This window comes from Neolamprologus multifasciatus, chromosome 12 (genome assembly GCF_963576455.1).
Source record: "Neolamprologus multifasciatus chromosome 12, fNeoMul1.2, whole genome shotgun sequence".
NCBI lineage: Eukaryota > Metazoa > Chordata > Actinopteri > Cichliformes > Cichlidae > Neolamprologus > Neolamprologus multifasciatus.
In genome coordinates, this window is record NC_140450.1 from 27,713,206 (window position 1) to 27,740,535 (window position 27,330).

General features: G+C 42.2%; 1 protein-coding gene and 1 pseudogene across 2 annotated transcripts in view; both read left to right on the top strand.

Annotated features, from left to right (window-relative positions):
- LOC146507178 (putative voltage-dependent N-type calcium channel subunit alpha-1B) overlaps positions 1-23,763 on the top strand; it is a 285,564-nt gene extending 261,801 nt beyond the window's left edge. Inside the window, 3 exon segments of the mRNA XM_085180590.1 lie at positions 13,180-13,397; positions 16,604-17,062; positions 17,065-23,763. Coding sequence (XP_085036716.1) covers positions 13,180-13,397; positions 16,604-17,062; positions 17,065-17,178 — 791 coding nt within the window. The 3' untranslated portion in view covers positions 17,179-23,763.
- LOC146507179 (uncharacterized) overlaps positions 1-27,330 on the top strand; it is a 146,457-nt pseudogene that overhangs the window by 102,131 nt on the left and 16,996 nt on the right. The gene's annotated exons all lie outside the window — the stretch shown is intronic.

Below are 27,330 nucleotides of genomic sequence, written 5' to 3' on the forward strand. Positions count from 1 at the left end.
CATAGTCACTGAAATATCTCTTCTTGACAGATATTTACCTGTTCAAATGTAAACAGATACTCATTCATATTCGGAATCAAAGGTTTCAGATTCTGACACCTTTTGACAAGAAGGGCAGCTCTCTAGCACAGGGGTCCCCAATCCCAGTCCACAAGGGCCGGTGTCCCTGCAGGTTTTAGATGTGTGCTTGATCCATCACAGCTGATGTAAATGGCTAAATGACCTCCTCAACATGTCGTGAAGTTCTCCAGAGGCCTGGTAATGAACTAATCATGTGATTCAGATGTGTTGACCCAGGGTGAGATCTAAAACCTGCAGGGACAGCGGCCCTCATGGACTGGGATTGGGGGCCCTTGCTCTAGCATCTTACCCCCTTCTTACATACTACTTCAAATATAACATGTACTGTCAGTTTAATATAGTTAAATACAAGGGGAAAACAATAAAACACATTATTGGAAAGAATATTAGGGACTTAACTTAAGTCACCTCAAATTCAAATTCAAATTTTATTTGTCACACACACACAACCATACACAGTATGACATGGGGGTGAAATGCTTGTAGCTGCGCAATGCCCGACCATTAAATGACAGAAAAAAGATTTACAGTATTTACAATTTACTACAAAATTTACAAATTAACTTAGGAATTTACAGTAAAAATAAAAATAAAAATAAATAAAAATGTGCAAACAGCAGAGAGAGATTATAAAGATTATAAATTATAGGAAATTATAGGAAATGTGTGGTGGTGCGTGTGGTGATGTGATGTGATGTGTGGGAGAGTCCAGTCCTACACCTGGTTCAGGGCCCGAATAGCCTGGGGGAAGAAGCTCCTCCTCATTCTCTCTGTTTTGGCCTTAAGGGAGCGGAAGCGCTTCCCAGACCTCAACAGTGAGAAGAGTCCATTGTTGGGATGGGAGAGGTCCATCATAATCTTCCTAGCTTTGGACTTGCACCGCTTGGTGTAGATGGACAGCAGGTCAGGGAGCTCTGATTGAATGATGCATTCGGCTGAGCGCACCACTCTTTGCAGATCTCGTCTGTCCTGCTTGGTGCTGTTCCCAAACCAGGTGCAGATGTTTGCCGTCAGGACGCTCTCGATGGTGCAGCAGTAGAAGTTCTTGAGCACCTTCAGTGGCAGATGGAAGTCTCTAAGTCTTCTGAGGAAGAAGAGACGCTGACGGGCTTTCTTAACCTGGGTGTTGATGTGGCAGGACCATGACAGGTCCTGAGTGATGTGGACACCCAGGTATCGGAAACTGTCCACTCTCTCCACTGGCGTGCCACTGATGATGAGGGGTTTGTAATTCCTCGCCTGCTTTGTGGTGAAGTCCACGATCAGCTCCTTAGTCTTGCTGATGTTTAGGAGGAGGTTATTCTCCTGGCACCAGGTCTCCAGGTTCCTAATCTCCTCCAGGTAGGCCGTCTCGATGTTGTTGGAGATCAGGCCTACAACAACAGTGTCATCAGCAAACTTGACAATGGAGGTGGTGTCTGATGTGGCTACACAGTCATAAGTGTACAGTGAGTACAGCAGGGGGCTTAAAACGCAGCCCTGAGGCACTCCAGTGCTGAGTGAGATGGAGGGGGAGACTTGTTTTCCCACCCTCACTGATTGGGGTCTGTCTGTGAGGAAGTTGAGGATCCACTGACACAGTGATGAGCTGAGTCCTAGATCCGTCAACTTGGTGAAAAGCTTAGAGGGAATTATTGTGTTGAATGCTGAACTGTAGTCCACGAACAGCATCCTAACATAATTCCCTCTGCCAGTGTCCAGGTGACTCAGGGATGTGTGGAGCAGGTGAGATATGGCGTTGTCTGTGGAACGATTAGTCCGGTAAGCAAACTGAAGTGAGTCGATGGTGGCAGGAAGTGAAGAAGTGATGTGATGTCTCATCAGTCTTTCAAAACACTTCATCACAATTGAGGTCAGTGCTACTGGACGGTAGTCATTGTGGCAAGCGGGCTGTTGTTTCTTTGGAACAGGAACTATAATGGACTGTTTGAAGCACGTGGGAACTACAGCTTGGGCCAGGGAGAGGTTGAAGATCTCCGTGAACACCGGTGTTAGCTGGTCAGCGCAGGCTCTCAGGACCCGGCCAGGGATTGCATCTGGTCCTGCTGCCTTCCTGGTGTTCACCCTCCTGAAGGTGTTCCTCACGGCATGCTCTGTGATGATGAATGCATTTTCTTCACTGGTGCACTCCGAGCGCGCGCAGCCGTTTGTTGTTTTAATTGCTGCGGCGTCGAAGCGAGCATAAAACGTGTTCAGCTCATCAGCCAGTGAAGCATCGGCATTCATCATTGAAGAAGCTGGTCGTTTATAGTCCGTTATAGTCCGCAGTCCTTTCCACAGGCTCCTAGAGTCGCACTGTCGTAGCTGTGACTCTAGTTTTTCCCCGTAGCTCCGCTTTGCCTTTCTGACCGCGCTGCGCACGTTGTAGGACGCAGCCTTGTATAGGTCCATATTACCGGAGACGAGCCCTTCATTGTAGGCAGCGGTGCGTGATCTCAGAGCGTCGCGGATGTTTTTATCCACCCACGGCTTCTGGTTGGGAAACGTTCGGATGATAGTTCTTTCTGCTGTGTCGTCCGCTAGTTTCCCGATAAATCCCACAACCGCTTCCGTAAACATGTTGATGTCGTCAGAGCTGCGCCGAAACATGTCCCAGTCTGCGTCATCCAGTGCGTCCTGCAGCGCGGCCACTGATTGGTCCGTCCAGCGAGCGACCTCCCTCCTGATTGGTGGTTGCTGCTTTAGCCTTCGTTTGTAAGCAGGCATGAGGAGGATGGCGGCATGGTCCGATTTCCCAAATGCCGGCAGGGGTTGAGCCTTGTAACAGTTCTTGAACGGGGTGTAGCAGTGGTCTAATGTCCTAGTGCCCCGGGTGGGGCAGTTGATGTGCTGGTGAAGGTTGTGAAATGTCCGTTTGAGATTCACTCTGTTAAAATCTCCCATAACAATAAGTGCGGCATCTTGGTGAAGTGTTTGTTGATGTGTGAGAGCCTCATGTAGCTCACATAAGGCAGTGTCCGAGTCCGCGTGTGGCGGAATGTAAACAGTGCAGGCAATGACCGCAGTGAATTCCCGAGGGAGATAGAAAGGGCGACATTTAACGATCAAAAGTTCCAGATTGGGCGAGCAAGAGTGTGTGAGTGGGTAGATGTTTGTGCTGTCGCACCATCTGTTGTTCACCATCAAACACACTCCACCACCTCTTTTCTTCCCCGACTCCATTGTCCTGTCCATACGGTAAACCGAAAAGAACCCCGTCGGCTGCACGGCGTGGTCTGGTATCGCTGGGTTCAGCCAAGTCTCGGTGAAGCAGAGGAGGTTGCAGTCCCGAATGTCTCTCTGGAACTTGATTCTGGCTCTGAGGTCATCAAGCTTGTTCTCGATGGATTGAACATTGGCTAGCAGGATACTGGGCATGGGTGCGCGGTGTGCGCGAGCCCGTAGCCTGTTCCTGATGCCGGCTCGTTTACCTCGAGGCCGTCGCTTAGGGTCGCGTCCTTTGTTCTCTCTCAGGATCTCCTTTGGCCAGGTTGGGTCCGGAGTTAAACATGGTGAAATGTTCGTGTATTGTAGACCAATAGAAACCAAAGTGTCTCTACTGTAGCGAATTTGTGTGTTTTGCATGATGCCCATGCAAGATTATGGCAGATATAGCAAAAAGTGACGAAAAACTGCAGAAAGTGGAGAAGTTGGGGCAGAGCATCCAGCACGGCAGCCGACCTCACCAGCGCCATTTTAGATTAATACACCTATAAAACATACAAAAACATAATACACCTATAAAAATCTCTGATTTTAACAAAACATTTGACAAAAAATGCTTTTTGATTTTAATGTACAGTGGGGGGAAATAATTAATTTTTCCACTCCTGAATTTTCAAGTTTGCTCACTTACAAAGAAATGAACAGTCATCCTGTAGATTTCTCGACTACTGCTTGGCAACTCAAAGCTTGACCTCTGTCCATAAAATTTCTATAGGTACTTTGCCCCATCCTATGGCCCCTCAATGTATTGAAATCTTCCTGTAACTTTAGCAGAAAAACAGACCCAAAGCATAATGTTTTCACCTCTGTGCTCGACTCTGGGGATTTTGGGGTTAAACTAGACATTTCTCTTTCTCTAAACACAGCAGCTCAAGTTTATGCCAAGAGCTGGGTTTTTGTGTCATCTGACACAACACTTTCTCACAAGCCTACTTGTGAGAAAGTAGGCTTGCTCACAGGCAAACTTAAGATGGGCCTGCAATGTGCCTTGTAGATTTTAGTCTGCTTAGTGTGTGACTATTGCTGTTCTGTCTATAGATCATTAACAAGCGACTCTTATGCAGTTTTAATCTGATCCACCACCTTTCTCATGATTATCCACAACCCATGAGGCACAATCTTGCATGGAGCTCCAGACCAAGAACAGTTGATGCTCATTTATATGTCTTCCATTTTTAACAAAGCACGCCAACAGTTGTCACCTTCTCAGCATACTTCTTTCTGATAGTCTTATAGTCCATTCCGGTCATCCAGCGTTGCAACAGGTCTACAGCCTGTCCCTAGTATCTTTTAATAGCTTTTTATTCTTACCCATGGTGGATAGTTGTGCTTTATACACACAACAAATTAAGAATACCTGAAATAGCTGTATTTGATTTATTGATAACAATCTGTGTGCCCAACACGTTCTCACTCCCAAAGCGTAACATTTTATGCTAGGTGATTACGCCTCCGGGCACCCACACATCCCTATATTATGACATTGGAAAAATGAGGAACCATGAGAAATATTTGGAATGAATGTATGTTCGTTTTACTTAACTTGCTTTGGAAAACAATATATAACATTGTTAAAGTGCTGGTTAAGGTTAGGGATAAGGTTATGGTTAGGGCTGGAATACACAGCTGGAACGTGTATGACCGCAGAAGCGTCATTCTACTGGATTTCATCCATAACCTGGCGCATAGCATAAGAACGCGGAATGTCACCTTTCGCGTTCTGCAAAAGCGCCTCGGGACTTGTCAAATCGTCAGTATATTAAGCCTCGGAAGTGAGAACGGTCTGGTGTGCCACATGGGCAAACAACCAATCCTTTGGGAGCCAGAATTCTGATTGCGGTTAAGGGGATAAAATATTAATTTATATTGAAACAATATATGAGTCCCTTTATGGCTTCTGGACCATGAAGAGACCCAAACCACTACTGGTGCTTTTATTGGTCGAGGAACTTTTCAGGCAAGGGATTTGCCCCAGTTTCATCCTTCTTGTCCAAGAATGAGGTGCTTCTTGTATATTCCAGGGATTTGTTGCTAGCTCTCTGGCATGGGGGGGGGACACACTGCTGAGGAGATCAGGAGGATTTTGATCTCAATGACCCCTCAATAAAAACCAACACACTATAAATAAAGCATAAAATCTAAACATATAAGTGCGAGGAGTTTCAAAAGAACAAGCACAGAAAAATGGTAAAGTCAAAAAAAAGGACAAAACAAGAGCAACATCCATCAAACGGTTAGTTACCACTTTGTCCCGAGTTTTGTTGAAGTCCTGAATTCTGCGACTTTTCAGGAGCTCAGCTTCCCTTCTTTCCTAACCTTGAGCCCTCCACTAAGCAGTAGTACTTCTCTGACTGTAGCAGATCACTCCTGTTATTGCTTCCAAGGTTGCTCTGTTAGAAGCTAAGGGTACAATTAAATTTGCACAATTAAATCTAGATACTTATCTAGATACACAATTAAAGTGGATACTTATGTAAGTATCCACTTTCAAAGCAGTACCTCCACAACCTTCGTGGGCCAAGTAAATCATGTTAGCATCATAAAGCACTGTTTTAAACCATATTTATTTACAATTTGGAAAAATAAATTTGGTTAATTAATTAGCAGTTATTCTGCTGTATTTGCTGTATAGCAGTATAAATACTAAAAAAGGACACTGAAATCTTAAAGAACAGAAGATGTTGTAACTTTATTGCAATTTATTGTTTGATAACAGCATTTTGGTTATTTTGTAAGTGATTTAAGTGTTAGTCACATGTTTAGTGAGAGCTGTTAATTATAGATTTAATTTTCTGCTAAAGGGGAGCATTTAACAGGTATTTTCATTAGAAAACTGCGTTTCCCAGAATCCTTTGTGGTAGACGAAAGTTACTCTGGGGTTTTTAGCTAGCAAAGAAAGTTTCGGGAAGCCATTATATGTTGCTCTGATGTCGAGAAGTTTATTTGTTGTACATTCCCCTTTTTGAAGCCTTATATAAAGACTATCATTTCTACAACTGATGTCCGATCCACTTTTTTGCCTAAGTGGATTCGCCACAACATTTTTTGGTGCCGAAACCCGGGAGAAATGAGCGAACAGGACTTACGTGGAGCCGCCGCTGCCGAAGCTGCGGGAGTGGCGGATGATGAGCATCAGAGAGAAATGGAAAGAACAAAACGGAAACGTGGGACGATAAGAGGTGCTACCACACGACTTGTACATCAAATTGACTCCGAAATGGCTAAACCAGATCCGGACACTGACCATCTGAGCACATTACTGGAAATGCTGTCGGCAAAGGAGCTCAGCTTGTATGCCTTAGATAGTGAAATAGAACGTAAAACAGCTCTGGATGACCTGGAAATGGAGATCGAAAGCGCAGAGGAATATAAGGAGCGCATCATCCTGTCCAAGAGCTGTGCACGGCACAGAATTAAAAGAAATGAGGATTGCTGCGAACGAGCCGCGCATCAAAGGGTGAGTGACGCTAGCTCTGTTCATTCATTGGCACAGAGAGCATCAGTAAAACTTCCTAAGCTGATTATTCACAAATATGATGGAGATGCCAGTTTGTGGCAGGAGTTTTGGAGTCAATATGAAGCTGTTATTCACCACAATGATGCACTATGCAAAAGAGAGAAGTTTACCTATTTGAAAACCTATCTCACTGGCCAAGCAGCAAAAGCAGTTGCAGGACTGATGCTGACAGATGAAAATTATGACAACGCAATTGAGTTACTGCAAAACCGATTTGGAAGAAAGGATGTAGTAATTAGTACGCACATGTCAAAACTGCTGAACCTCACCCCTGTTAAAAAAAATCCTCTGATGTGCATGGTTTGAGGCAGCTGTTAGAGTCATTGGGTGTAGTGTCAGAAAGCTACAGAAGCTTGTTATGCCCAATATTGCTAAAGATGATTCCAGATGATATAGCTCTTGAAATACAGCCGTCAGAGAAATGGAGATGAAGAGTGGAAAGTGTCAGAAATGGTCACATTTCTACAGAAGGAGGTTCAGAGCAGGGAAAGAGCACTGCAAATGACAAAGTCGTACAACCCACAGAAAACTGAAAATAAACTGTACAAGCCACCGTTCAGTGATGTGAGGTTTAAAAGGCCTAGCATACAATCTACTGCTGCCCTGTACACAGCCAGCCAGAAACAAAACACCTGTATATTCTGTGAGTGTGCCGATCACAAATCGGAAAACTGCCCAAATAATGACACGCTTCAAAGAAAGGACAAGTTAAAGAGAATGGGGAGATGTTTTGTTTGTTTGGGACAGAAACACACTGCAAGATTCTGTAAGACCAAGAATGTGTCCTGTGAGAAATGTGGACGGAGACATCACGTTGCTGTGTGCGGTGGTGAAAGGGTGGATGTACAGGCCCCATCCCAACCAGAAGAAGCAGTGGTCTCCTCCGTGCTCCCTCATTCAGTAAGAGTGAAACCAGGTGAACAGAACACTGTGTTGCTACAGACTGCAAAGGTGTGGATTGAAGGCCCGACAGGCAGAAGGGTAGCTCGTTGCTTATTAGATGGAGGCAGCCAAAGAAGCTTTATACATGAAACGTTGGTGAAGAGCCTAAATTTACCAGTAATAAGACAAGAGACATTGACACTACACACATTTGGGTCCTCCTTTCCCACAAGATCACAGCGCGGCATAGTGAAGGTTATGCTACAAAATATCTGGGATCCTAGCCAGAGTATTGTAATAGAAGCTGTGGAGACCCCACAAGTGTGCTCGGCAATAATGAAGGTTCCTGGTGAACAGATCCAGCATGAGCTTAAGAAAAGAGGACTACAACTGGCTGACTTCCCAGGATCCAATGAGGAACCAGAGCTCGCTGTCCTCATAGGAGCTGACTACTATTGGCAGATCCGAACAGGAAGGGTGGAGAGACTTACAGAAACATTGGTGGCACTGGAGAGCACCTTCGGATGGTCTGTTCAGGGTCCAGTCTCTGCATCAACTGTTACAGAGGCAACCTGCATGTTCATTCCTTGTGAGGAAGAGAAACTCCTCTCCAAGCAACTGAAAGCATTCTGGGAAAAAGAGTCTCTGGGTATTACAAATGAGACAACAAAGAACCCAGAAGATGATAAGGCTCTGCAGATGTTTGAGAGAACGACTATGTTTAAAGATGGACGATATCAGGTGGAGTTGCCATAGAAGCCAGAAAAGGTAGAGCTCTCAGACAACTACAGAGTTGACAAGAAATGGCTGGAAGGTCTGAGTAAAAGATTTAAGAAGAATGTCACACTCTTCAGCAGGTATAATCAAGTGGTGGAGGACTACTTGGACAGGAACATTGCAGAGGAAGTGACACCAGACCGCAGCACAGACTCTGTAATGTATTATATGCCTCACCATGCAGTGCTGAGAGAGGACAAAGCAACTACAAAATTAAGAGTGGTCTTTGATGCATCGTCCCATGAAGAAGGCTGTCTGTCGCTGAATGACTGCTTATTTACGGGGCCAAATTTGAATCCAGATCTGCTCAGTGTTCTCCTTAGATTTAGGGAACACGAAGTCGCCTTTCTGGCAGACATAAAACAAGCATTCCTGCAAATATGTCTTGCAGAAAGGGACAGAGATGCAGTCAGGTTCCTGTGGTTCTCAGGTGCACCGCATGGAGAAGTGAATGAGCACTTGCGCATTCTGAGGATGACGAGAGTGGTGTTTGGAGTTACGCCAAGCCCGTTTCTGCTTGCAGCGACAATTCAAAGACATCTAAAACAATATGAAACAAGCCAACCACAAGTGGTGAATACAATAAGGGAGTCACTTTACGTAGATGACTTCATTTCAAGTACACGCTCAGTGGAAGAGGCGTATCACATAACGACGAATGCCAAAGAAATACTGGCGGCTGCTGGTATGGAGCTTTGCAAATGGATGACAAACTCAGCCGAACTGAGGCAGAAATGGGAGAAGAGCTCCCCAAACTACATGATGGCACCTGAGACGATTGGAGTAGCATTAAAGGTGCTTGGATTAGTGTGGAGGCCTGAGCCTGATGATTTCACCTTTGACCTTAGTTCACTAGTGAGGCTTCTAACAGAGAAGAAAGGAACCAAACGAAGCGTGCTGCAGTGCTCAGCACGAATTTATGACCCACTTGGGTTTCTGAACCCCTTCACCATTAGGGTCAAGTGCATGTTCCAAGCAATGTGGGAGAGGGGGCTCTCCTGGGATGAAGAATTGCCACCAGATCTGGCACAAGAATGGCAACAGTGGTGTTCAGAGCTTACTCAGTTACACCAGCTCGCCATACCAAGGTGGTACCAAATCAATATGCAACAAGAAAGCAAAGAGGGCTTGGAATTACATATGTTTTGTGATGCCAGTGAAAGGGCATACAGTGCTGTGGCCTATCTGCAAGGCAAAACACGAGAAGGAGAAACGACAATGAGCTTGGTCGCATCTAAAGCCAGGGTGGCTCCCCTAAAGAAAATGACGTTGCCACGTCTGGAACTCATGGGAGCCGTGATTGGGACCAGATTGGTGAACAACTTGATCATCTCGCTGAAGATGGAACAAGCCCAAATAAAAATGTGGACTGACTCCATGATCACTTTGCAATGGATTTGCAGTTTGGCACAAAGGTGGAAACCATTTGTTGCAAACCGAGTGACTGAGATCCAGACTCTTACAAGTCCATCTTCATGGTCACACATCCCAGGGAAGGCTAATCCCGCTGACCTGGCCACAAGAGGACAATCAGTGGACTACAAAACCAGCTATGGTGGAATGGCCCCAGTTTTCTTGTATCAGAAGATCGGATACGTGAGTCTGAAGATGAAAACATTTCAGACTAAATGAATGTAGAACTTAAATCCAGTTATCAAATAGCCATGCAGTTTGCTGCTAATGACACTGTTATCTGTGAACCAATACTGAAGCTTGAGAGGTACAGCAAACTGAAGAGAGTGCTCAGAGTGACAGCATGGATTAGGAGATTCATAGCTAATGCAAAAACAACGACGCAACCAAAGATGCAAGGTGAGCTGACAGCAAATGAGCTTCTTGATGCTGAGAAGTACTGGATTAAGGTTGCACAACATCACAGTTTTCACCAGGAGGTCCAGAGACTGAAGGTAGGAAAACCTATGATGAATGACAGGAAGATTCAGGAACTGAAACCATTCCTTGATGAAGATGAGCTGCTTAGTGTTGGAGGCAGGCTGCAGCAGTCGGACTTCACATTCAGAGAGCAGCATCCTTGGATTCTGCCAAACAAACACAGGTTTTCAGAACTGCTGATAGAGGACTGTCACAAAAGGGTGATGCATTCAGGAGTGAGGGACACTCTTGTACAAATAAGAGAGAGATATTGGATCATCCGGGCCCGGCAGCTGGTTAAGAGCATTGTGACCAGATGCACTGTGTGTAAGAGGTTTAAGGCAAAGGTTGGGCATCAGCTAACTGCACCTTTGCCTAGGGACAGAATATCCGAGTCACCACCATTCGAAGTTGCAGGTGTGGATTTTGCTGGGCCGCTCTATGTGAAAACAGAGGATTCTGTGAAAAGATCCTACATTGCCCTATTTACCTGTGCTGTGACACGAGCGGTCCATTTAGAGCTTGTGTCAGATCGGTCAACTGAGACATTTTTGCTAGCGTTGAAGAGATTCATTGCCAGGAGAGGGCTATGCAGAGTTATCTATTCTGACAATGCCAGAACATTTAAGAGAGTAGACCAAGATTTGAAGGAGCTGTGGAAGATAATTAAAGACCCACATTTGCTGGAGTTTTTCTCGGAAAGAGGAATTAGTTGGAAGTTCATTGCAGAAAGAGCAGCCTGGTGGGGTGGATTCTGGGAATGTCTTGTCAGATCAGTGAAAATCTGCCTCAAGAAGGTGTTAGGTAGAGCTTCACTCCACTTTGAAGAAATGTGTACTGTGTTGGTGGAAGTCGAAGCGACTCTGAACTCTAGGCCTTTCACCTTTGTGCACAACGAGGTAAATGAACCGCAACCACTTACTCCAGCCCACTTTTTGGTGGGCAAACGACTGACATCTCTACCACCCAAGTCAATCCCAAAGGACACACACCATCCAACACCTAACACCTGGAGAAGGGACTATCTGTTGGAGCTGAAGTCAGCTCATTGCTGTGATGCTTCAAAGCCTACACCCCTAAAACTAGGGGATGTCGTGCTCATTGGGCATGACAACCTCCCCAGACAAGTGTGGAAACTTGGAAGAATTGAAGAAATGTTTCCTGGTCAAGACGGTCTTGTTAGATCTTGCTTAGTTCGCACGACAACGGGGACTCTGTTAAGAAGACCGATTCAGTTGTTGTATAACCTGGAGCTTTAGATGAACAGATTGTTCGTCAGGGGGAGGATGTTGTAACTTTATTGCAGTTTATTGTTTGATAACAGCATTTTGGTTATTTTGTAAGTGATTTAAGTGTTAGTCACATGTTTAGTGAGAGCTGTTAATTATAGATTTAATTTTCTGCTAAAGGGGAGCATTTAACAGGTATTTTCATTAGAAAACTGCGTTTCCCAGAATCCTTTGTGGTAGACAAAAGTTACTCTGGGGTTTTTAGCTAGCAAAGAAAGTTTCGGGAAGCCATTATATGTTGCTCTGATGTCGAGAAGTTTATTTGTTGTACATTCCCCTTTTTGAAGCCTTATATAAAGACTATCGTTTCTACAACTGATGTCCAATCCATTTTTTTTGCCTAAGTGGATTCGCCACAACAGAAGAGTTCTAAAGCAACTTCTGAAACCTCTGTACTACTGTCCCATTAGTCCTGTTATATATTATCATATACCTTTTATGAATAATTGAATAAAATAAAAAAAAATAAAAAACGGTAGCCCCTTCTATTACTAGAACACGTTGCAAAGTTGCCTTCTGGTAGTTCGATCTCCTCAGTTCTGACTACCTTCCCTCTCTTCGTTACCATCCGACTGCACTTCTCTTCTATATATACTTCTACATGCACAGGAGTCTGATTATAATGCAGATATTGCACGTAACAGTTAAGATATGCACATTTCTGAGGTTGTGTTGTGGTGTGGGGTTATTATTGCACATCCAGGTTTCAAGCTTCACTGTGATCCTATCTTTCAGGTCAGTTCCTCTTGCACTCAAAGATCCTTCTTCCGGTGCACTTGGTACCCAATCTCGGGTGGGGGTGATGATACTTGTCGTCCTGCCTCCCCCTTGCTGTTGCAATCTCTAGCCATGAGAGTAGGTCTTTCTTCTGAATGTTGGAACACCAGTTGTTTCGCCGTCAATCTGGATGCTGGGTATCAAAGATTCCATAAGTCCCTCATCCTATTCATGTAACCCCTTCTGCTGGGGTTACTTATGTAGTAGCATTGCAACAGCACCATGTTTTTTATTTATTTATTTATTGCCCACTTATGCCTCCTTGTTCCAGTAGCCCACTACGCTATCCAGCAACTATCTGCCTCTTGCTGGCTAGCAGCTAGGATAGGCTCCAAATATTAAGCTCAGCATTCAGGCCAAAAAGTTCAGTCTTTGTTTCATCAGGCCAGAAATTATGTTTTTCATGGTCTGTGAGTCCTGGATGACATCCTGCCCTTTACTGAGGAGCGGCTTCTGTCTGGCCGCTCTACCATACAGGCATAATTGGTAGAATGGTGCAGAAATGGTTGTCCTTCTGGAAGACTGTTTTCTCTCAACAGAGCAACTCTGGAGCTCTGTCAGAGTGACCAGAGTCATCTCTCTGATTAAGGCCTTCCCATCCCAAACTAATTATAACCTATTAAACGCTTAATCATTAATTAGATTAGAAATGACCTATGCTGTTTCTGTAATGACTGTTAGAATCTTTACCCCTACTGAAACACTGTATTAAACACTGTGGGGAGTAAGAAAATCTTAGGACTTGTCAGAAACACCCAGCAATATTTTCTTCCTTCACAGGTGCAGTGGGTGAGCCAGCATCGGAAACAACAGCCTCCAGAGAGCGAGCCCACGACCGTGGACGCTCCCATGAAAGGAAACACCATCATTCCTCTGCAGACAAACAGCGCTACTACTCCTGTGACCGCTATTGCAGCCGGGGACAGTGCCACTCGAAATCGTCCACCGCCAGCTGTGCCGCCTCTCCAAGTGAAGGGCTGGAAACCAGCAACAAGCAGGTGGGCAAGCATGTTCTTTTTGACTAAGGTCATCTTTGAGCTTTCATTTTTTTAATGTCATTCTTGTTAGTTTAGCTTAAGGCTTCTTCTTTATTTGCAAATTCCCCCAATTTCCACCATTTCTCCTCCTACTCATCATTCAAATCGACTTGGGCTTTCCATAATGACGATTTAGGTATTTGTTGCTTTAGGGGGGGGCAACACATAGGATAATATATTTTTCTGTTTTTGTTCAAATCAGGCTCTATTGTCCCAATTTTTACTTTCTTTTGAAAGAATTTATAAATGCAACTATACGGTTTGGATTGTTTTATACCTATGATTTGGCCCATGTCTTCAATGATAAGTATGGCTTGGGCAACTCACTTCTTTTAGCCATGGACATATGTCACACTCTAGAGTATTACACAGTCCAGCTTCTCGTAAGATATACTCACAAGTACAGTCGATGTTACAACAGGAATATTTGACTGTAGGATCAACTTTCAGGAGACAGCCATACAGCATTTATACAACATGCCTTATCCAGCTTGGTGTTAATGTTAAATAATCTAATTTGATAACTCAGAAGGAAAAGTGTGCTATCATCCTGGGTCCATCTGCCTGTCTGTCCATCTGTCAATCCATCTATTTTCTTCCACTTATCCGGGACTGGGTTGTCCCCCTCCTGGGGACAGGAGTCTAAGCACAGATGTCCAGGTATTCCTCTCCCCAGGCATCTCCTCCAACTTATCCTGGGGAACACCAAGATGTTTTTAGGCCAGCTAAGAGATGGAATCTCTCAAGCATATCCTGGTTCTGCCTCCAGTGGAACATGCCCGAAGAAACTCACAGAGAAGGTGCCCAGGAGGCATTCTTGACAGATGGCTAAACCACCTCAACTGGGTCATTTTGATGTGGAAGAGTAGCAGCTCTAGTCTGGGCCCCTCTCAGATGGCTGAACTCCTCACCCTATTTCTAAGGGAGAGGCCAGCCACCTTTCAGAGAAAGCTGTTTGTACCTGTGATCTCATTCTTTCGATCACAGTGCCATTCCTGGTCTTGTTGTCATTTGCCACATGAGTGTTGCAGTCTCCCAGTAGGATGACATTCACCAGATAGAGCACCATTGAGCACCCCACCTAGTGAATCCAAGAAGTCTGGGTACTCTGAACAGTTGCATAAGTGCAAACGACAGTCTAGACCTGTTTCTGACTCAATGGCACAAGGAAACAGCTCTCTAATCCACCGTTAAAACCCTATGTACCAGTAGCTAGCCAAGTGGAAACAATAATACCCACCTCAGCCCGCCGTCACTCATCAAGGGCAACTTCAGACTGGAATCGAGCCTAGTCCCTCTCCAGGAGACTGGTTCCAGAACCTGAGCAGTGCGTTGAGGTGACCCCAAATATATTTAAGTATCTCTCAACCTCTAGCACTAGTTCAGGCTCCTTCCCCACCAGAGAGGTAACATTTTGTTTTCCATTATCCAGCCTTGATAGCCAGGGATTGGACAAGCAGGGCCCCCAACCTTGACTGCTGTGTGACAGACATTGAACCCAACCCCTAGTGCGGCTCATGCAGGTAGTGGACTTACAGGATGAACTAAAATAAGTAAACTGCAGAGTTTTTTGTTTTTTTAGCTAAAATATGTGAAGGTACATTTATAGATTATTTCAAGTGATTAAAAGAGCCTGATATGAAAGATGTGCTGTCTAGCTTGACCAATACATTGGTCTATTTATTGCTCCCTTAAAAGCAAGAGAGGCACAAGCTGATCTGATTGAGTAGGACATGAAATGGTGGAATTTAGAGCAATTTGAAAATAAATTAGTTGACTTAATCTGAAAAATAAAGGTTTACATTGAAAAAGTCTCTTACCACAACTCAACTGCACTCTCTCACAACACAGTGAGAAACAATGAAGTAACAGATAAGTGAGATTAAGAAAAGCGAGAAAAAAAACCAATGCAAACTGGAAACTTTAAAGAATAGCAAAGCATAACACTATTTATCACATAGTGTTATGCGACAGTTTTTACATCATATACACTTAACCTGTGCATGTATTTTAGATAACTGGGAACCTTTTCCATTTCAGCTGGGTGTTACAAGTCAATTAGTGTCAATTAGATATTGATTAGACTTATCAATATCAGCATTTAATATAAATACAATATATAGTAAAAGTCTTGAGCCACCCTTCATTTCTTTATATTTTGCAAGAAAATTTTAAATAAGAGTAGTAATTTATTGAAACATACAAACAAAGACGGAAATACAGTATATATGGCAAACTAGTGTTTGTACAGTTAAAACAAGCTTAGAACTCAGTATTTTGTACTAATGTCTAAATGTTCCCTACAAAACTTGATTCTTTTCATTTTTTAAGTATTCTTCAGGAATAGTTCTCCAGCTTTCTTGACCTGTTTTTTTTTCAGTTATTTCCAAGATGATCAAACTTCACTTCAGTATTGTATTCAGTATTCAGTATGCTTTTACTGCATTGGCAGTATATCTGGGTCCATTTTCATGCTAAAAGATGAAGCTCTTGCCATGCAGACGATTTTAAGATTTTGTTGCAAATTGCATCAAAATCTGGCTCTGCTTTTCTGCTCTCATAATTCCATCAGTTTTAACAAGATCTCCAACACCATTAGCTGAAATGCAACCCCAAACCATGACAGAGACTCCACCATACTTTACAGATGCCTGTAGACACTTACTCTTGCAGTGAATATGTGTTCCACTGTAAACTTTGCATTACTTAAGTCAAGTTGAATTGACTTGATATATTTAAATAAAAGCAGAATAAAAGACTGCTTTTTGTCTGCATATTACCATATATGACAGAGCATCAGCAAATGTGTGATATAGACAAGCAGAAATTAAATGCAGACTGTTGTGATTGCTCTGCATGTTTTTAGTGCTTTCTTCTCTGTCTGCTTCCAGTATAGCCTCTCATGACCTTTCACTTTTCTTCCCACTTTGTCTTTTTCATCATGTCCCTCTGTGATTATCTATCCATTTGTGCGTCTTTATTTTTGTCTTCTCTGTCCCTATTATGTTTGCTGTTATCTTACCATGTACATGTATTTTGGTGTTTTTCTTTTCTTTTCTTCCCTTGGGTGGCTCTGTACCTATACATATTCTTCCCATTTTCCTTTCTTCTCTGGCATATTTTCTTTTTCCTCATCATTTCAAATTGCTTGTCCAATTTTCACCTAGGGCAGTGGTTGGGTTAAAGGCAGCCCAGTGGCACTGAGCTCCAATACTAGCACGCCAAGCCGTGGACGTCGGCAGCTCCCCAAGATCCCCCACACCCCGCGACCTGGGGTGGCTTACAAGACTGCCAATTCCTCTCCTGTGCATTTTGTGTCCAGCCAGACCTCTCTGAGTCCCGGCCGGCTAAGCCGTGGCCTCTCAGAGCACAATGGCCTCCGTTACAGCAGCTCTCACCACTTCCCCTGCCCCGTCACTCGTATCAGCTCAGAGCCCTTCCTGGGCCAGGGCCAGGGCAAGGCCCTGGGTAGCCTCTATGGCAGCCTCCGGGACCAGCTGCAAGTCTTCCAGGATATGGCGGCGCTGTCTCCCAGCCCCTGTGGTGGACACTCCTCTTGGAACGCACTGCCTCGCATGATGGGAGCGTTGTCTCCTGCTCAACAACAGAACATTGGTATGCCCAATGGGTACCACATCAGCTTTGGGGGTACCACATCAGCTTTGGGGGTAGCACCAGCCCAGGCTCTGGCGTCAGGGCAGCCAGGTGTTACCAGGAGGCAGTGAAGGATGAATGGTGCTAGCATGGCTTTAAACAAACCTTTTTAATGCATTTTTGAGGAATTGTGATGAGTTTTATCATCTTCTTGGAAGGCTTTAGTTTACATCATCACTGTGTGTGTTTTAATGCTTTATTGTAATCCTAACTTGGAGATCTTAAGTTATGGAGAACACCTGAGGAGAATGCTTTAAGGGGGTAATATTTGAATGTGAATAGAAAAGTATCCTCTTTATCAAAGCGCTTGTAGCAGAAAAGCAGACTTTTTGTCAATATCAGATGTCTTACAGTGTCTGTTCTTGATTTGCTATTGACACCACCATACTGATCCTGAAGCAACTTTCCATATATATATATATATATATATAGCGCCTCCGCCGCTGCCGGCTCCTCGGCCTTCTTCCGAGGCGCAGAAACGGGCACCGAGGGGTGGGACCGGGCGCTGTGGCAGGCTGCGTGCTGGCTGGTCGCACCCTTGGGCCCAGCACAGGCGCTGGAACGTTCCGGACGTCGGCCACTCCCATGCATTCAAGGGATGCCGGTGGGGGTGGCGGCGGTGGCGGCCAGAACTGGATCTGAGCCGCCAGACTCGCGATCCTCTGCGCGCGGCTCTCAACCAGGTTCAGATTTAACCTATTTGAGCTACCCTACTAAGTTCTCAAGAGAGGACATCCTGGCCTTTCCAATTTAGCTCCAAAGAGGCAGGGAATCACACAAAAATAAGTTAAACTTAAAGAGGTTCTCAGGAGGCTATGACCATTACTTGGTGTCAGTTGTTGCATTTCAGAGTCAGTATGGTGGTTTCAACACTGTAAGTCACAGGATCAGGACAAAAATCAAGTCAGTAGTTTAATGAAATGGTATTTGAAAACCTCAGACATGACGCTGATTTTAGCAGTGTCATGTCTAAAATCATGACACTGCTAAAAATAGCTAAAGATAGCTGTGCTGTGCTGTCTTTAGCTTTGGACTTTACCATTCCATGATGATGCCTAATCCTTTTCAACATTCCCTCAGTGTCAGTGGAAAAGATGGAATTCATACCTATGCAGAATTTAGGAATGAAGTAGCGCATGGTAGTGGAAATAGTTTTGTTTGTTTGTTTCATTGTTGTTGGGATTTTTTTACCTCAAATTTTCCTTTCCTTGATGTTCTCTCTCCATTGTGCACATTTTATACAATATGAGGAAAAACAAAGGAGTGTTTTATGTGAACTGCTTACAGTTTGCCATTGTTTCAGGTCTAATGTTTCTTACAGACTTCTTTGCGATGTTTTAAGACTAAGTGCCTCTCCTTTTAGATATACCGTAGAAAAAGATGCAATGTCACTGTCACTGATGCAGCCACATGAAAATAGATGTTGGGTTCATTATATATATCTAGCTCTGCAGGAAAATGTGTTGTATAGAAAGCCTTATCTGCAAGCAGAGTCAATATCTACACTTAAAAGACAGGAGTGAAAAATGAAGTTCTGTTTTTTTTTGTATGTGGTTGTTTTTGATACCATGTAGTCATGTGGGTGGGAACTTAAGGATCAGCATTGTGGAAACGCTATGCTGGGATTTAATTATGAAAACTATAAATATATCATTCAATTTAAATTAAAGTCAGAAACTTAATTTGCATGCTAAAATGTTAGAACTGGTTAACTACCTGATATAACCTCTTTGTATATTTTTGGTAACGATGTCACAGTGAGAGTCACAGTTCAAGTATCTTATTCAGGTGGTAGAGTGTGAGTTGGGTCAGCTGCAGTGGATGGGTGTAGTTGGTTGTGGCTGTTTACTACCCAAAGTAGCAAGGATTGCTACTTTTTTTTTTTATCCATTTTTTGTCCATTTTAATGGACACAAGCTATGTCTGTGACTGTATGTCTGTGTGTGTCTGAGTGTGCGCATATCAGTTGTTGTTCAGATACTTGACATTTCTGGGTAATTTTTTTCACCTTTTCATATGTATCAAAACAATTCTATTGTAACGTCATGCCCAGTAACTACTGTATAATGCAGTTTTACAGCAGTGGTCCAATTTCTTTAGAATAATCATTAGAAAAAAAGGTCTTATACCAGCCCCTAGCTTCACAGAGTAAAGAAAATAAAAGAGGCAGAGTGAATTAGTTTTTCTTTGTTTCTTTTCACCAAATTTCATGTCTGTGCCTTGAGCACTTGAGCACCAACTGAATATGGAGAAACATATCAGTATATATCTTTTCTGGTCAGAAGGATAAACAACACTTATAACCCTTAATTATGTATCCAATGTTTTTCATACTAAGCCCCACAAATGCTATATGGACATTGTGGTGAGTCAGAATTAACACTGGCTGGTAAACAGTGTGACTTTTCATATGATCACCAAAATAATTTAATTAATAATTAATTGTGAATAATTCTGACCCCACACAGCGTTCTGATAGTTGTTTATAATTTTTATTTATGCTACACACAGAAGCACTCAGCTTTGGCACCAGCGTCCCAGCTTTTCACCTGACCTCACACACACCTCTCTCCTTCTGGTGTCTGACATCACTATAAAGAAGGAAAGACCTCATTAGATGAATAACCTTCACCTGTGCCTCCAACCTCCCTGGTACTGCCCCTTGAGCTCACTGCACCACACCTTCCCTGCAGCCTCCGCCACAGCCTATTAATGTGGCGGAGGATCAGACCTCCGCCACATTAATACTCAACAGTGTATGATTACAGTGTACACCATTTTGGCCTGACAAACATTCTGCAAGAGCTTGTTTGCTTTCTAGTTAAGTGCAAAAATTGCACTAAAATGATCAGCATTTCCACAGTCAAACAATTAAATTGTTTGCTTTTTCCAGCAAATTACCTCTCCTCCAGGTAATTTATAGGAAAAATCTAATTTTCAAAATAAAATCCCACATGGATGGTTTAAGGAAACATTACATCAAGAATATAGTGTCATTTGTAAAAGGGCATTGATATTTGGAGCTCTGAAGTAAGTGTGTGTGTGTTTTGTTTTTGCCTTTGCTTTTTGTTTTTTAGGGGGGTGGTTGTCTACATTGTTAGATATAAAATGTATATATATTTGTCTTGTCACATTTCAACTCCACTCAATATTTTAACATAGATGCAACAATAATTAAACCTCTGAAACTCCAAATATCAGGCAATTTAACTTTTCATTTTTTTCATTTTTCACGTTTCATTTTGAAACCATTAAAACATATGCCATTTTTGCAACTATGACTCCTCCTAAGACATCACTCAAGACATACAATAAATCTATTGTACACAGCTGACCGAATATGGAAAATATTTTTGTCTAGCCCAAAACACAAATTTGCACAGCATACAACATAGTCAAGTACCCTTTTGCAGCAAATATGAAGTTATTGCTTAATGATAATGTTAAACTGCTTGGTAGCAGCTCATAATAAGCCAAAGTGTTACCTTCATCTGTGTGCAGGTTATAACACTCCAAATGTGACTTAGGGCGCAGTTTAGGTGATAAATGTCCTCACTAGGGGCACTCATGTCCAAAATGTTTAAGGTCATTATTCTTTTTTTCTGTTGTGATGCTCCATAACCATGTTTTTAATTGCAAGTTAGAGAATCATACAATTCCAATAATTTTCAGGAACCTGAAACTACTTATTGTGGTGGTCTTCTGTTGTGCTCTTCTTATACATGGTAGTTACAAAACCCCCCACTAGAAAACAATGTTTTCTTTCCTTCTGATTGCTTGTGATCAGAAGGTTTTTGGCTTAGTTTGAAAACTGCACAACCATCATGTCTCACAGCTTCCTGGATTACATATTTCTTTAAAGTTACCTGCAAGAATAGTGTTTTAAGTGTTTCCACATCTTTATCTGTTTTTACAAATTTGGCAGGGGGTGCTGTTTTGGCTACGTTCGCACTGCAGGTCTTAATGCTCAATTCCAATTTTTTGATCAAATCTGATTTTTTTTGTCTAGTTGTTCACACTACAAATAAAATGTGACAGCAAACACTCTAGTGTGAATGGTTCACGGCCCTGAAAGCTGCCCCATGCGCAAAAGAAGACGTCACACACAATGGCGGCTACAGAGCTAGTAGGTGTTGTTGTAGCAGTCCATCAATTTCTGCACAGTCGTAACCAACAGAATTTTGACAAATTAATTAGAGAAAGAAGGACACTGAGAAAAAAGAGAGCCCGTGCTTTAACAATGGCCTTGTTTGGAGCAGTGGCTGCTACCTCCGTGCAGAGGCATATATGGACACAGAGTCATTTAGCTTGAATAGAATCGTCTCCCCATATGCTAATCAAGTCCAAAACCTCATTTTCTGTCCATTGACTCGCTCTGTTTCCAGTTTCCGCCGCCATGTTTCTCGTTTGTCTCGTTTGGCACTGTCCGGCATCTGTCTTTTGTCAGTGACGTAAAAGATGGATTTAATGTGACATGACCATTCAAACAGCAGTCACTTTCTAAAACATCATATATGTATCAGATATTGGACATATGAAAGTGACCTAGGTCGGATTTGAAAATATCAGATTTGTGCTGTTCAAACTGTCATACCATGATCGGATATGGGTCGCATAGGGTCAAAAAAGTGGCATTTGATGCGCTTTCACCTGCAGTGTGAACGTAGCCTTTGTTGCAGCATCCCCAGTACCTCTACTTCCTATGGCCTTGCTTTTAGTCACAATCTTAAAAAGGCTAGTGTTGCTATATTGATGCATATGCAAAAGTCTGGTGACTTCCAAATCATTCATAATCTTTGAAAGCATGCTGCTTACACATAGAAATGTTGTATTTCATTTCAGGGTTGTACCCAGAGCTTGCAGATTGTTGACTAGTTGGCTTGTACAAAACACACTGAGAGGATTGTAACCAGGCAACAGATCCACCTGACCACTGAATAATTCTATCATAACCCAAAAATGCTAGATTCAAAAGAACACTAATTTTGAAATATTAAAGTAGAATCTGTATCAAACTAACAATACTTCCACATTGATAGTAGCATATTAGTGTGCAATTAACCTCCTAAGACCCAAACTCATTCATGGCATGCATTTTTAATTTAACTTTGCTATTTGGGGTGATTGGGACCTGATGCAAAACAAAGAATTATCTTTTTGCCTGATTTTTTTTTCTCTCGCAGAGCTCGATATCCACATATGAGGACATTTGTTTTAAATTTTGACAGAACAGTGGCAGTATAATATCCTTGCAAGAGTTCAGGCCCTTGTGGAGCAAAATTTCGTTTTGTGGTCTAGACAACCCAAAATGTAATTTCCACATATGTGGACACCAGGTCCTACGAGGTTAAACATAGTTTATTTCCAAACCCCATGCGTGAGATATTTTGTCCTCTGCATTTAACCCATTCATTTAATAGGAAGAAAGCTCCAGCAGACCCGGGCTCAGGGACAGAGTCAGTAACATCCCCAACCAGTCACCACAGATGGTGCACTGCACTGCGCTCTGAATTTCATATGCAGGCTGACTTACACACAAGCAATCTCTGTTATATGCAACTTGGTGGATTGTCTCTGATGAAATGCCTATTGATGTGCTTTTACATGAAGGACAAGATGTTAAACTCTGAAGCACCTGACTGACTAGTAGAGGAAGAGAGACTCTGACCCTTCAGCTGTTAGGAGGGAACAGCCAGGGGGTTTGTTTAACCACAGCAACACACACTACAGGGGCCTGACACAAGCTAAAGACAGTTGAGTAGGGCTATGCAACAAGAAAAACTGGTTTCTCCATCCATCCTGTAGCATTACATGCTGGTCTCTTCAGATTTAGGCTTCAGCATGACTGTGACCAAATATTTTATAAAAAAAAAAAATGCTATGAAAAAAAGTGAAACACAAACAAAAAAGATTTCAAATGCATAAAGGCACAAAGCTTAAACAAGAATATTTAAAATTGTAGCAACTTTGTATGAATATTTGCATGCATAACATTTACCTTTACACTTTAACTGTGTCAAATGTAGATCCCATAGTTCCAAGAGGGATGAGGTGTGTCCTGTTAGGTCACCATAACAAGTTTTCATAAATAAACACTGTCATTCTTTTAGTCTAAGATATATCCTTTTGCAGATACAATCATTATTTTAACAGTTTCAACATATAATGCCAAAAAGAAAAAAACATCTCAAAATACCTGTATTGTGTCTGTATTACATTAAAGAAAAATATACCTTTGACCAAGTCTGGACCAGTCAGCCTCCACACATTAGAAGCAGTCCAACAGCTTTATTCCTGAATAACTGTAAATGTGGGTTTTCTTCTTGAAAAAATACAGACGTATGCATGTTCTAACAGTGTATGTGCATGTAATATACTTACTTACTTTTAGATATCATGTGTCCTTTTGTTGTTACTTTTTAATATTTGATATAAACTGTGGGGTTTGTTGAAAAGACAAATTTCTATTGAAAAAACAGTATTGAACATTACTGGTAGTTCCACTCCTTGCAGAAGACGAGGAACATTCCTTTCTTTGGGTCTTGGGATTCAGTGAAATGTTTGTTTGCGTGAATTTATGTTTGTTGACCAGACTTTGAATTCTGTTGTTGTTTCTACATTATACATTTTGTATGAAACAAAGCTCCTTGAAATAAAAAAGATGAAATCTAAACCATGTGTTGTTATATTTGATCTGCTGGATAAACAATATAGACGCCATCAGCTGTCTTGTTCACGCCATTCAAAGATGTGCTCAAAAAGAGAAAACTTTCTTTTAATGCAGTGTCAGATATTTAATTATCCCAGTCCCCAAGAAACCCTTAATCACTGGGTTTAAAGACTACAGATCTATCAGCTATCTTTTTCAGCTTTTACAATCAAAATTATGAACTGAATGCATGGTGGTGCTGAACACATTTTACTTTTGCAAGAACAGCTATACAGAATCTCCAACCACTTTATAACTTAACCTTTTTGTCAAACTTTGTTTAGTTTTCTCTCTCTGCCCCACCTTTCTCGGCAGTCCAAAATAACCTTAACCAGACTTTTTTTGGAATAAGAACAAATTCTAATTTACAAAGGCAGCCTTAGAAAAAGGTAAAGCCTTTTGGGGAAATGGGGGTAGAGCCAAAAAGAATATTCTAAATATCAAAAGTAACAAGCACAAGTCTAAATATATGTTTCCATACCAACTGGTAACTAATGCCCCCTGATAGGTTTATGCTACAAACCTATTCGCTGGAACGTTCAAGACAATTTACTACACAGCAAAAGCAAGACACAAGTAGGCAAAGTTCTTTGTGCTAGTCATGCATGAGGGAGCCCTGTCTGGAGCCAAGTGTCGTTCCACCCACTTGACCTCCGTCAGATTCTCAGCCAGGTTCCCCATAGCACTCCTTTTATTGTGGTTACATGAATATGCATAGGTTCGTTAACATATGACGTTTCATATAGGTATACATGTGGACAAAGAATACCTTGTCTGTGTGTGTGTGTGTGGGGGGGGTCAAGATGTGACCCCGTGAAGACTCCCCATGCTGGTTGCCAGCAGTCTAGCGGTCCATCTAAACAAAAGGCTCTTATACTTAACCAGATACAGAATAGGTGTCCTCCTATACCATAAATCAGTCCTGACCTTAAGTTGTGTGTGCATGCCAGAGTGCTCTGGGAGGCACACAGAGTCTCCACATACTACTGAGGATCAAACTTCTTCCAATATGACATTGATGCCACTTTTTTTGATAAAACTCTAAGCATATATGAGTAGATATTTCTAAGCATAAATGACAATCAACAATACAAATCTAACATTTCCGCCCTGTTTGACATTTATGCTAGAAAAGCTCCCAGTTATGATCACCTCATATCTGACCGTGTCAATGCAAACATTTTTATACTCAGCATCTGTTAATCACCCTAAATTACTGTAAACGTACACAGTTTGAGAAATGTATTAGCAGTTATCCTATTCCTCATTGATCACATTCAATGGTAAACTGCTTCCTACGAGCAAACAAATGAATTGTTACCAGTCAAAATAAGAAATTAACATTTTCAAAAACATCCCAGCTTGTTGGTGCTCTTCCTCTAGACATGTAAACCACACGTCTCTCTGCATAGTAGTTTAAGTTCTGCAGGGCGTCATAGATGTCTCTTCCATCACTGTCCATAGGACCAGAGTCCAAATGTATGTAGCAGGGGTTGGCAACCCTAGGCACGTGTGCCACAGTTGGCACGCGAAGGGTTAACTGATGGTACGGACATAGCTGGACTGGCCATCGGGCATACCGGGCATTTGCTCGGTTGCCCGATAATTTTTTAATTTTTTTTGTAACTGTATAAACAATGAAAGGTGATGGATTGGCCAGATGCTGGTCGGTGTGTAAAAATAACTCAGTTGTTTGGTGGTGGCATCGCACACACAGACAGACAGACAGACAGGCACACAGACAGACAGATAGATAGCCTCTTAAAAGTTTTAATTACAAACGATACCGCTGGAATATATGGAACGCCAGGACTGCCATAATGAATTAATTAAATACACCATTAAATAATTCATTAAATGTGGCAATAATTAATTAAAATCAGAAATAATTAATTACATAAATATTTATGACACATATAATTAATTAATTATTGACACATTTAATTAATTATTGACACATTTAATTAATTATTGACACATTTAATTAATTATTCTTTATTTCACATTTTAATTAATTATTGACACATTTAATTAATTATTTCTTTATTTCACATTTTAATTAATTATTGCACAGTTGACTCCTTCAGGTCTCACCATGAAATAATTTTATCTGTCAGCCTCACCCATCAAACTCAGGGGGCGGGGTTAACGCTGCCATGCAGCTTCTCTAACATTTGATTGGTTGCCGTGCAAAGTAAGGCAAGACAGGTCAATCCTAGATAATCGATTGCTTGTGTCGACTTGGTATCCCAGAATGTGTTCCAGCTTAACTGTTTATTTTGTGTGTATTTGTTTGGTTTGGAGGGGTGGGGGCTACGTTAACCGGTTTGTTTAGATATTCCACTCTCCGTGTTCCACATGTTGCATTTGCAGATTCTCATTTTCACCGAACGATCGTCTCTTTCCGCCTGGTCTTGTGTCTCTGTGCGTTTGTAACATAAAGAACGAGCTGACGTGTTTCTCACGACACCAGCGATCAGCTCAACAGGCCCTCAGTTTACCTGCATGCATCCTCCTCATCCTCACCTGTCAGCGGTTGTTTAACACCTGCTGCTAATTCAAGAAACACGTCCACGTTACCTGGTGATAGTCACAGTTTAACTGGGAAGCCGGTGCACAATATAATGCAACGTCAGCACATTTTTCTGCACAAGATAAGTAAATATAGTTTTTCCCGAGCGCAGAGCTGCTGGAGCTTATTTCCCAACAGAGCGCTTTATAGGCGAACCCACTTTATCAGCGGCTGATGTCCAATCACCGGCACAGCTTTGAAACCTCACCTGAGTTTTAGCTCTCAGTGTTAAACGCTGGACTTAATTCACTCAGGTTTTGTCTGTCGGGTCACGTTTACTTCGCTGTTTTATTTACAACTGAGCAAATCGGTTTGGCTGAGGTTAAAGTTACGTTTCAGAACTGCACAGTTTTACAGACGTTTAATGGTTCACTGGCACATGTGTTCGACTAAACCATTCGCTTTTCTTTATCTGGTGTGTTTTGGATTTAACAGTGAATCTTGAGAGTAAACTGACTTATAAAATGTTTTAAAGAAAGAGAAGAGAAGGCGCATTTCCACCGAGAGGAGCAGAGTTTGCAACAGCGTGTTCATCATGAAGACTGCAACCTGGACAGAAATATTATATCATCTGTTTTTTAATAGTTACTTATAGCAACTGTATTCTAAGCACCAGCTGTCTGTTAGAATATTTAGAGTTTACTTAAATAAAAATAAATGAGGTTAACATATAATTTGATTTTTTTTCTCTTTTTTGGTCATGTTTGTCAAAGGCTTGTTACAAACTATGAAACACATCGTGCAGACTTCTGGATGTTTTGTTCTTGATGCTGTAGATTTTTACGTCTCTGGAATAGTTGGCAGTAATAAGGATGATTTTCTGTAAAATCATATCGATATGACCCGTGACATATTCGTAGATGACCGTTAGATTAGTCAGCTGGGAAACTCTGGGTTAACTCATAGAGCTGAAGATATCGTGGATATGCTGACCTTGCTCTGTGGTGTACAGGTCCGTT